This window comes from Agrilus planipennis, unplaced genomic scaffold (assembly GCF_000699045.2).
Source record: "Agrilus planipennis isolate EAB-ADULT unplaced genomic scaffold, Apla_2.0 scaffold83, whole genome shotgun sequence".
NCBI lineage: Eukaryota > Metazoa > Arthropoda > Insecta > Coleoptera > Buprestidae > Agrilus > Agrilus planipennis.
This window is the reverse complement of record NW_020438895.1, coordinates 831,996-844,780: the sequence shown is the minus strand read 5'-3', so window position 1 is coordinate 844,780 and position 12,785 is coordinate 831,996. Positions and strand designations below refer to the sequence as shown.

Below are 12,785 nucleotides of genomic sequence, written 5' to 3'. Positions count from 1 at the left end.
ATAAAGAACTGTTAAGACATTGAAACTGTGTTAAAAGACTGGTTAGATGCGACAGTAACAGTAAGAAAAATAGTTACACTTGTTTGTGTATCAACGCACATACTGCATTTTTAAAATTGTCGTTAAAATTGTATTGTAAATTGACAATATGTAATATAATACACCCATTATATAAGTATACATACATAAAGTAATTATAAGTTATAATTATTTGAAAAAAAAAACGAGACATTATGCGTTGTACAGATTCTCTGCGAGGCTCAATAAGGATATATTTTACAAACGTAGGCATTTGAAGGAATAAGTTAGGGTGGATTACAAAAAATAATGATTTTCAGTAGGCTACATAATATTTTTTTATCTAGGTACGGGAAGAGATGGGTGAGGAGAGAAAAGTGATACAAGCTTTTAATCTCCTTATCTCACGATTGTCACTGCATAAAATTCTTTTATTAATATTAAAAGAAAAAATAGCTATACAAACATCATATACCCTACAATGTAAGCTGTAATAAAAAAAATGTGTCTCCCCCGTCTTAAATATAATTATTGAACCCTCAGAAATGACCAAAAATCCATAAAATTTGGAACTATTTTGGTCTGGAGCTCCAATTATAGAAATTGTATGAAATTTCGATATTGTACTAGGAAATGTATAAAACTAATGCTTTCTGTGATTAAATACTCTAACATATCAGCCCGGGCAGGGACATTAAATGAACCCCATTCGTCACCAATGCAGGTTTATCCAGAATTGGGACAATTTTGAAAAATTATCATTCGAAAATTTTTTTTTATTTATTAAGTCATAAAAACTGTCTGCCCCACCCTCTAATATCTACTGTTATTATGTAGAATGGCCGGAAATTGATGAAAAAATTTTTAGAACAATTTTTGGTCTGAAGCCCCAATTCTGAACAATTACCAAAGATACTTAAAGATACTTAATTGCTAATCTTACATTTTTTTTATCAATTATAATACCTATTGGTATTAGAACAGAATATGTATGATGTGAGAGAAAAGATACACAAGAAGAGCCCCGCAGAGTGTCGAAGAATGTGAGTACTTTTTAGTAAAAAGATAGAAGTGAATGCAAAAAAGTAGTGATTTGAGAGTTTTGTATGGTACTGAGTGTGCGAAAAAGTACGTACTTGCCCGGCCAACCATTTGAACAGCCCGCACGCCTTTCCGGAAAGTAGCCACTGTGCAACCAATTACAATGAGTTAGTAAGAACCAAAACATTGCCAACTAATTTCCGTAATCGCCTATTATTGAAGTTATACTTCTTTTGGCGCGACGCGAGTAAAATTTTAGCATGCAACGGATGTTGCGCGCGCAGCTCGCAACTGTCCACAGCAAAACTACCAGCTGTCAATTATAATCGGCAACGTTTAAGTAAATACGTGTATATCGGCTAAGTAAACATTTGTAAATAGAAGTATAACTTCTATCGCGTGTACGTAAGTACACACACCTATTGTTTATATTAGAAAATTACCCTCCCACACCCCTACACCTCCTGGATTCACCTGTATTAATAAATTTTTAACGAGACTGTAGATTGATGCAACAATAGATTATATCGACTGCCTACATCATAGGCCTGAGAAAATAACAAAAGAGTTTTGTAGAAAAAATTTAAAAATGGAATATTTCCTGTGATTATTGTTATTGTTGCAACACACTATGCGATTATTTTTAATCAAGACCTCCTGCAGGAAGAAGAAAGTTAAAGAAAATGCTGCTATCTTTGTCGTTGATGTAATAACAAAAGGGTATTATTAAATCAATATTTGGTTTTTAAACCTAAACTTTAGGGAATTTTTTAAAAGACGAATTAGCACAGTTTGTTTCTATTTCTTTTCTTCTTGGATAACGATTGAGGAATTCTATTAATACAATGAATAATAATAATAATAATAATCTAGCACAAATACCAATTATACTCCAGCAGCCTAGCATAAAGAGCACACATTGCATGCCATTTATTTATATTCATTTGCTTGTGATTTTTTTTATTTTTATACAGTGAATAAAGTAGATAGATAATTTAATAACGATATTTGAAGACGACGATTAATTGTAGTTTGTGTTGTACGAAAAAAGCAATAGATAAAATAAGCATGATACAAGGAAGGTATTACGCCTACCCTCCAATTGTCTCGTAAAGGAGGTTCTAATACTTTGTATCACCATGCCCGTCTGCATCATCATCATTCCCACATCTGCAAAAGTAGAAAACTTGCAGGAAATGTAAAAACATTCACTGAATTTTCATCGATCGTTCTCCCTATGTATCAAACACATATTTTCTCGTTTCAACTTCATTTATTAAACGATTGAACAATAGTGTCGTAGATATACAGTATTTAAATTATTATTATTTTTTACCTCTACAAAAGGATGAAAAGTTCAATAGAGTTTAGTCATGCAAGGGGTGTGCGAATGGGTCTTGTGTACAGTGAAATTAACCATTCCTTTTAATTAATTAGTTTTACCAGGCATGTAATAGTAGTAAATAATTTCAGCAACCAAAAAAGTTTGTTTTCCAAACAGGCCCCTGATAAAAAACTATAAGTAATTTGTATGGCGGTACCATGGACCACGAAATAATATAGGGAGGGAGCATAAAGTGTGATTATAGAATCGTTCTTTATAATATAATTTAATACGTATATTAAAATCCGTCAAAAAGCAATTAAAAAGAAATGTTTGTCACTTCCACTGTCTACAGTGTTTATGACGTAAGACGCATGCGCTGTACGAATAGTCAATTGAATTTAGGCGCAAGATTCCCTGTTCTCTGTATTTCCTCCACCCTTTTGTTTATACTCCGTCCCTATATTATTCCATGGGTAGTCGAATTTGTCATGAATTCTTGTAGGTAATACGAATGAAATTTTATTGATTGTACTGTAGTTTAATGTAATAGAGCTAGTAGAATTAGAAAAGTGTCTCATTATGTAATATGTTTTTAGTTTTTTATCAGTTGTCCTAGGTAATGTAATTAAATGTTTTAAAATTACAATAATTCTCTATAGTCAAGGTTGATATTCTTCTACAGTTTCAGTTCACTAAAAAGTGATAAAAACTGATGCAATGCGTGAAGTTTAATGCTTTTCAATAATAATAATAATAATAGTAATAGGTCTCACAAAGTAGCTTTTCTCATGAAGACAACGAAAGCGGTCTCCTGTACATAACTAAGGACTTTTTTGAAAACAATTAGGAATATTTAACTATTTAAATAGCAGGCCTACGAACGGCCCTTATATCTGCAATCTTTACGTATACCTAATCAACACTAATTCAATATAAAAATTTATTTTATACAAGTGATTTTGTCTTCATAAGAAAAAACTACCGAAATATAGAAGAATTGTTCATTCAGGCTGAAGCAGATCTAGACAGACCTATGCTGAAATGAAAATCAAGTTACCTATGTCATGTGACCATTTACGTTGTTGTACTGCCACTAAAAGCCACCACAGACAGAAATTCGTGTGAGGATTGATAACAATTAACATTTGGAAAAACAATAGAAGGTAATAAATGTTCAAAGCTTTTCAAAAGAACTGGAGGCTTTCAATATTGTTATGCTTCTACAACTTTTTAATACAGACAAGAAAAAGAAAACATAAAAACTTGTGTTGCTGCCAGTGTACATGTCATATTGACACTGTATCAGTATTTTGTTTTTATAAATGTATTACACTTTTGTAATCGATCAAGGTAGGCAATGATAGAAACAAGGTACAATATACTTGGATATTCAGCCACAATATAAATATAATATAGAATATTGTTGATGGAAATTCCTTGTTAAAATGAAGTATAAATATAGAAAAGTAATAGAGGAAAATTAAAAGGCAATACTTACAATTTTTACATTTACACTTCTTTATTAACGTTTCGTCCTTTATTTGTTCATGACAAGCCTTACAGTAGTACCAAGCCCTGTAAAGAAATAATTCAAATACATTGAAACTTGAAGTAAAATGGTTTGTCTAAAATTTCCGCGCATAAAAAATAATTTCTTCTACAATAGATAAAGGTACTAAATTGAGAAATATTTAAAAACATCTTATTAAAGTTTAAAGTGTAAAATTGAATTTTGATTATCATCGATCACCAAAAGCCAAGAAAAACCATTTCAGGTTTTATTTAATTTTATTTTTATCAGATGATTAAAATTACTGAAGATATTATTATCATCATAAGGTGACAGTCCTAAGACTGATTGGACACGCACCACCAAATCCTTCCTATCCTGAGCTAATCTTAGCATTTCCCTAAAATTAGAACATCCCACATCCTCCACTATTTGCGAACAGTAATCTAATCTAGGTCTACCTCTACTCATCTTAACTCCTGTTTCTGCCTCTAATATGTTTCTGACTACACCGTCATGCCTGAGAAGCTGTCCTACCAACCTATCTCGCCTATTTTTTATTGACTTCCATAGAGTCCTCTGTTCTCCTATTCTTTCTAATACTTCTTCATTTAAAACCTTCTCCATCCACGGTATCCTCATCTTTGAACGCTTCTAACCTTTTCTTTTCCGCCGCGCCCACTGTCCATGTTTCGCACCCTTACAATGACACGCTCCAAATATACATCCTTAACAATTTCTTTTGAATTATTAAATTAATAGTTCGCGAGCATAGAAGTGACTTCTTTTTATTGAAGACGATTCGACCCTGTGCTATCCTCTGCTTTATATCCCTACTACTTCCGTCCTGACTTATCTGACTACCTAAAATCAGCCACTTCTTCTAATATTTCGTCTCCCATCTTTATATTCACTCTTTCCCTACTTTTTCTTCCCTTTCATACCAGTATTTTTGTCTTACTTTTATTTATTTTCAAACGATACTGTTTAGTCAAAACCGCTTCCATATTCTTTAAAACTATCTTTAACTCTTCTATATCATTCGATGATTTTGAACCAAGGCTTACCTTTTAACTTCATCTGCCGATTGTGCAATAAAGAATCCCTGAGTGTTGGCCTGAATTTTTGCACTTCGGGGGTTGATTGATATTTTGGAATCGGTCCCTTCATCGCCACCCTTAATTTCGATGGCCAACAGGAGAAGTTTAAGCTTCGTGAAGCACAGCCTGACAATAAACATGTGTCAGCACGTTCATATTTAATTTAAAATTGACACAGAACAACAAGTGCATTCTAAAGGCAACATAATGTAAGCATGACTAGCATTAAAGCAGCAATGGTGTGTTTTTGTGTTTAGTACTTGCTTTGTAAAATAATCCTAAAGGGTGTAAAATTATTAAATTTTTTATGCCAAAAAGCGCTTATTACAAGGGAACAGACGTATTTCGGTGTTTACTGAAAATACTAAGCCACTATTTGTGGATGTGGAGGTGCAAACACCTCACGAACTTATAATCGCCGGCCTAAGCACGGACCTCGTATGCAAACGATGTCTGCTCCCGCTTATTGCGCTATACTTTGATTGGTTTTTGTTGTCAAATATCTTAAATGAAATACCTACATCAGTTCTACACAAATTTTAAAATGAACTTTTGTATTTTTGAATTTTACCTACAATGAGTTTTATTGGTATCTCTGTTTAATTGATGTTCTAAGTATCGGTACAAAATAATTGCAATTAAAAACACATGCTTACAAACAACTAACAGAAAAAAGTATCATGTACTTAAGACTTTAGAACATGCAATATTACAATACATTTATTATGAAGTTAGAAGTGTATTTTTAAAGAAGATTATTTTGGTGTTAGTTTAACTGAAATTTTCTATTTACTTTTAGTATGAGGTGGTTACTTTTATTGTATTGTTTATACTTCGGGTTTTAGATTTGCGACGATTTTAGGTGGATAGGTTTTTAGTTTGTCTAGTAAAAAATAAGAAATAGCAATTCTAGATTAAACTAATATCTAAATACATCCACATTATCCAATTGCCGCCTAGGTAATATCTTGTATCTATGCTTGCCTACGTTTGTTTTTTAATCCATGCTACACTAATATCGGAAATTTTAATTCCATTAAGGCCATTTTCTAAAAGGAGCTCAATACAAAATTTAAGAAAAATCTGAAGAATATCATTAAAACGTGTTTTATATCTTTAAATTATATTATAGTTATTTAATCATTACCAAGGCTATTTTCTTAAATTATGTACTTTTGCCAGTCGAAGGGGTTTATAATACCAACAAAAGGTACATCTGATTTTGTTTAATTTTTACAACTTCACAATTACTTTGTAAGATAAATACTGCAGATTTAAAATTGCATAAACGTCTGGGTAAATATTCTATAAATTTGTTCATTAGTACAACCAACCCTTACAACTGGCAAGTATTTTTTTTTATTTCTTCTGTGTGTATTTCTTTTTTAAAAAGTGTGAGCATATAGAAATTGCTGCAAATTATATATTGAACGATATTTTTTTGCCCTACTGTAATAATGTAGTAATTTTTTAACGAATTGTCGTTGTTGATCTATTTATGGCGTTGTTAATAGCCCTTCGTTTGTTCTTGAACCACAAATATACCCCAAAGGAGGCACCACGATTGACATCACTAATTTACCAATAAACGTATTGCTCACACTTTGTATTTTGCACAAGGACGTATTTGTAAAATTTACACCGTAGGCAGTCACAATTTGCAGTTCATTATTTAGGTAAATTCATAAAGTTAAAATAAAAATTTCCTGGAGTAAGTTACTAATTTGTCATTAGTCAGCAAGTACGTCCTTGTTTTCTTAACTTGTACAGTAATGGTTAAGGAAACATTAAAAAACAGCAGAATCTCGATATGTTTAAGGTCAAACGTTAAAAAAGTTTAAAATAATATAAGGATTAAAATTAATAAGGTCCATATTTTACTTGACTGTTTTATCTTTTTGAGGTTTCGTATTTTAAATAAAAAAGTTTTAAGCGCCTGAAGGGAGGAAAACCATGACTATTTCGTATAAATATGTATTCTTTATTGAAAAAATTACTTGACCTTCAAATGACCCCGATGGTCAAGGCGGTCGTCGGAACGATCGAGATTTTACTGTAACAGAATTGATGTGCACATTGGAAAACGATAAACAGTTAGGGAACATGTTGTTAAGACAGAGATAGAAACTACTTCGTTAGTTCTGTAATATATTATGCAATTGGGAACTACAATAGTGGGATTAGAGAAGGGTTAAACAGAAAAAATCGCGTTTGGATTTTGTGGATTCTTACTCGCTGGCTTGTGAAAAAGTCATCCCCGTGAACGAGGGCGATAGCGTCTCTGTATACATCTCGCACCCCGTCCCTTGAAGATAATCATTCTGCCACACTTGCGTGTCAGGAGACTGCAATTAATTATACCACAGTCGAATTATATTATATTATATTAATTTGTTTCTACTCTAAGAAAATGATTCGGCTTTTATCGCAATTGTCAGTTATGGGAAAATTGTAATTTTTAAGTAATTCATATCATATATATATACATTAGTTCGACGAATCTATGACCTAATAAGCACGTTTAGTCGTTATTGCTGGTGTCACCTTTCGTAGCTTAATGACTAGAACATAGCGCGTAATACCACAGGTACTGGGTTCGATCCCCGGCGAGGGTGTAACAGCAGCAACAACCTTTTCTCATTGATTTGAGGTAACTCGTAGGGGATAAAAATTAAGCGAATTTTCACATTAATGATTTAAAGTTTTTACTATTACTGATTGTGATAGGGACATTATATATTTGTAAATAGAACCTAGATATAGAAACTAATTCTTACGATTAATAAAAACGAACAATAGCAAAATTAAAATTGATGTGCATTTTACATAGCGTCCAAAGCGACACAAATAATTTGGCAAATGTTTTCAAAGGATTAATGAATTATCACAAGATCAATGATAAATCAAAAGGACAATGACTCTTGCAAATTTTTCTGTCACAGTCTACTCAAAAGTGCTAGTTACTGTCAAGGACGTAGCCAGTCAGTACATGGACCAGAACATTCAATGCATGGACCATCCCTAACAACGTCCTGATTACTGTAATGTTATTTACTGTTGCAGAGTCGTTGTTCTTCTAATTTTCAAAATAGAAAAAATGAATGTAAAGATAAAGGTCACGTTATTATTTAAAAAAAAACGGAAACACAGTACAGTAGACAGAATAACTACGATACACAGAGATAGTATTGTGGTTGATGAAGCAGAAATTTTACTTCATCAATAAACCTGCAGCTTGCATTTCCTTGTGGTGAATATTGAAGCAGTTCATCATAATAAATAATTAACATTGTTCATACAACAACAATCAAATCTACAACACAATCATTAAGTTGTTAAAAATTGCCAGAAGTAAATTTGATCACCACAAGAAAATGGACGAGCTTCACTTTTGTAAGCCACTTACTCGGTGGCGTGCGCAAATACCATCCCGATAAACGAAGGACTTAACGTTTCTGTGTACATTTCCATTCCTGTGCCTCTCAAATAATCATTTGTCCAAACGTGCATTTCTGTAGACTGTAATATCATTTTGCAAAATTAAAAATGTTCACTGATCACAAAGATTTAAATTCATCGCTAAGCGTATGTTTACAAATGAAAAATTGAAGAAAATCGAGATATCTTATTATCCCATAATTTTTTGTTTAGGATTCACACAATAGTCGTTATTCGCATTGACATTATAGAACTTTCTTTATGATTTTCAGTTTGCCATAAACTAAGTAAAATGAGTTTATGTTCTATTTTACGTGAAATATAGTTAATTATGTCGAAGAAAAGTCGCTGGACCATGCACTTGTACAGAGAACATTACATAAATCGCTCAAACGTCTACAGAACAGGACATTAGACCAGAATAGCGTGAAATTTAATTTGGTTTATTGGTAATAAAATGCCAATATTATATATAAAAGAAATTATGAGTGCTGTCAGCACACGGCAAAGTAGTATTACGTAGTTAGTACCAGCAATTTCTTATGCTGAAGTGTACGATGTGTTGCATACCTATTTNTGAATTGAAATAATATTTGAAATGAAATGAATTTGAAGTAAAATAATGAAAAAGAATGCTTAAGAAATATCTACAAAAAATATATACAATTGTCCGCCATAGTTCTAATTACGCCATTTGGTTTTGCACCAATAAATTGTAAATATTATATATAAAAGAAATTATGAGTGCTGTCAGCACACGGCAAAGTAGTATTACGTAGTTAGTACCAGCAATTTCTTATGCTGAAGTGTACGATGTGTTGCATACCTATTTACAAACAATTCATTAAAATTTAATTTTTTAAGTGAAAGAAATTAATCAAATTGTTTACAAAAGTGAATTTCTACCACTCGAAGCAATAGTGCTAACAGTTTCGAACTCATCGTGACTGATAGGGACCGATAAATTTCGTAGTGGTATTATGTTTGTTGTTTCCTACACTTAAAACTTGCCCTGTATGCTTTGTAATTTGAATTAGTAGTTTTTTTAGAGAAACTTTTTATTCGATTTTGCTTTTTCCACATTTATTCAACAACTTACCGTTTTGAACGATCTCATGGCAAAAAGGTTGGCCATCATCGTAGAGAAACCTGGTGCTAAGCAAGACTGCGCGATGAACCCCAATTTGAGCTCTGCTAAGCATATTACGTCATCGCCTTGCTTCCAATCCCAGGATGGAATGTTTAATAAATAAGCCTAAAACATACACAATGACGTTCATAAGCAATTGATTCAAAACGTATCTCAAAATTCCAACGGAAAGGTGATTAACCGTATCTCAGGTGTTTTCTCCGTTAAATTCGCCAGTTCTAGTCCCATTTTCTTACCTTATTATGGTACTGCATTAATTGAATAATAACCCTAATATCGTCGCTGTAATTTTTGATAGAAATGACTCTCATTATGTTAGCAGCATCTTCAGCGTCTGGATCTTGACAGTATTTGTTCGCCAAAACCAAACACGCATCTGCTTCGTGCACCTATTAAAATACATTAATTATTCCTTAACTTATTAAAACTTCCCCTTTGGTCATCACACTACGCGTCTCTTATTCTTATTCCTAACTTAAACCATCCGAACAAAAATTCATTAACGTAAAAGCAAAGCAAACTTTACAGTAAAGTACGAAATATCTACTGAAGTTACGTTCAAATTTAACTGACACGTAAAATGCTTTAATTTTAAATAAAAAAATGTTTGCGCATTATAATTGATTCATATGATAATATAGATAATCGTCTTCTAGAACAATTGTTTTGTTTATTGAGTATATGTAATACACCAGATTAATGAAATTATGGAAAACATGCAAAGAAAATTTAAAATCTACAGTTATATACCTAATAAAGGGTGCATACTTTTATGAAGGACAAAATTGGTAAATTCTGTATCAAATATTGTAAGCTTTTGGCAAAGGATTAATTCAAGGGCAATGGAGAGTAACGTCTCTTTTATACGACCCTAAAACCCATGGAGTTTCCCAAAAAGTGCACGCTATGTTCCGTTTGGATCCAGTGGAATACTATAGGGTTGTTCGGAAAGTCATTTCGTTTTTTTTTGTGGAAATGAAAGGCAGTTTTCGTATAATAAACAAATACTTTATTAAATTATATATTGACCGTTCTGGTCCAACACCTTTTGCCATCTTTCTGGTAGTAGCATAATTCCACGCTCATAAAATTTTTGGTCTTTGCTGGCAAAAAACTGATCGAGGAGGTTTTTGACCTCCTCATTTGAGGTGAAGGTTTTACCGTCTAAAAAATTTTGAAGTGACCGGAACAAATAATAATCCGATGGTGCCAGGTCTGGAGAATATGGTGGGTGTAGCATTGTATCCCATTTAAGCTGTAAAAGCTTTTGGCGAGTGACCAAACTTGTGTAAGGTCTCGCGTTGTCTTGGTGAAACACTACACCTTTCCTGTTGATTAGTTCTGACCTTTTCTGTTGAAGTGCATCATTCAGTTTGTCCAGCTGATGACAGTAGACTTCCGAATTAATCGTTGTGTTATCCAGTAAAAGCACAAAAAAAACGATTCCTTTAAAATCCCACCAAACAGACAGCATCACCTTTTTTTGGTGAATGTCGGCTTTGGAAATGGTTTGAGCCGGTTCATCTTTTTTGCTCCATGACCTCTTGCGTTTGACGTTGTTGTATACAACCCATTTTTCGTCCCCAGTGATGATGCGCTTCAAAAACGGATCATTTTCGTGACGTTTGAGAAGCGAATCGCAGACGTCAATGCGGCGACACAGATTTCTCTCTGTGAGAACATGGGGAACCCATACATCGATATTCGAGGATAATCCCAGGCCTTTCAAGTGGTCATAAACTGTTGAATTTGATAAATTTAACCTCAATCCGATCTCACGTGTTGTTATTCGCCGGTTCACATCAACTAATGCCTTTATCGCGTCTTTATCAGCTTCAACCGGCCTTCCCGAACGTGGTGCATCTTCGACATCAAAATTGCCGGATCGAAATTTAGCGAACCAGTTCTGGCACTGGCGTACTGTCAACACACCTTCTCCATACACATCAGTCAATTTCTTTCTGGCTTGAACAGCATTTTTACCCTTTCTGTAGTAAAACAGTAAGATATGTCGAAAATGCTGCTTATCGCTCTCCATATTTAAAAGGGCACCAACCAAAAACTACTGCGTAGAATTAGTTGGAATATTTCACACACAAGCCTTGCTATATGAGCTCTCAAAGTGTATAAAAATTATACGGCTTAAATGTGAAGTTGGGTGCAAAAGAATACAATTAAATCCTCTGTCGAGAAAAAACAAAATGACTTTCCGAACAACCCGATATTTGGGAAAATATATGGGCAGATTTTGTGCAACCTTCCCTGCTATTGTGTCTTAAACGAATGCTTAAACATGTCTTCATTTAAGTATGCATTATTTGTGCGATGTCAAGTGCGGTTAATGATATTTAAATTATTACGAAATAATAATATTGATATTGATAAGTCTATCATAATGAACGTTGATGCATTTTCCTCCACTTAACAACGCAATGTATTATTATGCAACTACCGAATTGTTAACTATCTAGGAAATTATTAATAATCAAATCAAGTGTCATGGGCCCATCATTCGTTAGTGCAGAATATATGCAGCCTATTAATATTAAAAATCTAATTTTTACCAGCTAAAAGTCATCATGCAAAAACCAATTAGGCAATTTACCAAATTAGAGTTTTCTATGTAATATTGTTAATTATAGGAAGCTTTGCAGAGCATAGTTTTATAATGTACTGCCGAACACTGGCATAAGCCACATGAGCCAACAAATAGTCAATTCACTTCAGAAACAACGAAACAAAAAAAGAAACCACATTTATTTTGTTTTTTATTGTTGTAACTAGCTTTCACTTGTTATATTATAGCATTATTTACTCGAGATAATCGTAATAATTCAAAATATTTAATCATGAAGTGAAAATCTACCCTCATACGTAGCATTGATAGGACTTACTGGTGGTTTCCAAATAATATTAGGTACAATGTAATGTAAATTCAATGGCAATTTTGCCCAAAATAACAATTTTATACAAAAAATTATGGCCCACATGGAATATACCGAAAAAATTTCAAAGACCTAGTACGACTTACCAAAAGTATAAGTTGTCGAGGATTCAAAATATAAACAACGTAAACGTATCGATAGGAATATTGATTTATAAAAGTATTAAAGTAATTCCAGGAATGTCAGCAATTGACCTGGTAAATTTTGAGTTTTATTATTATCATTACTGATCTACATTTATTTTTTTTTTTTTTTT

At 32.8% G+C, this 12,785-nt stretch overlaps 1 protein-coding gene across 2 annotated transcripts in view; it reads right to left on the bottom strand.

The window, feature by feature from the left end:
* The window catches only part of LOC108734332 (calcium-activated potassium channel slowpoke), a 68,248-nt gene that overhangs the window by 13,812 nt on the left and 41,651 nt on the right, over positions 1–12,785 (bottom strand). For both annotated transcript variants that reach the window (XM_025973115.1, XM_025973114.1), the window contains 6 exons: positions 9,821–9,973; positions 9,534–9,689; positions 7,229–7,341; positions 4,964–5,122; positions 3,885–3,961; positions 2,155–2,229 (listed from right to left, as the gene is read on the bottom strand). In XM_025973115.1, the coding sequence (XP_025828900.1) occupies positions 2,155–2,229; positions 3,885–3,961; positions 4,964–5,122; positions 7,229–7,341; positions 9,534–9,689; positions 9,821–9,973 (733 nt within the window). The remainder of the gene's footprint in view (positions 1–2,154; positions 2,230–3,884; positions 3,962–4,963; positions 5,123–7,228; positions 7,342–9,533; positions 9,690–9,820; positions 9,974–12,785) is intronic.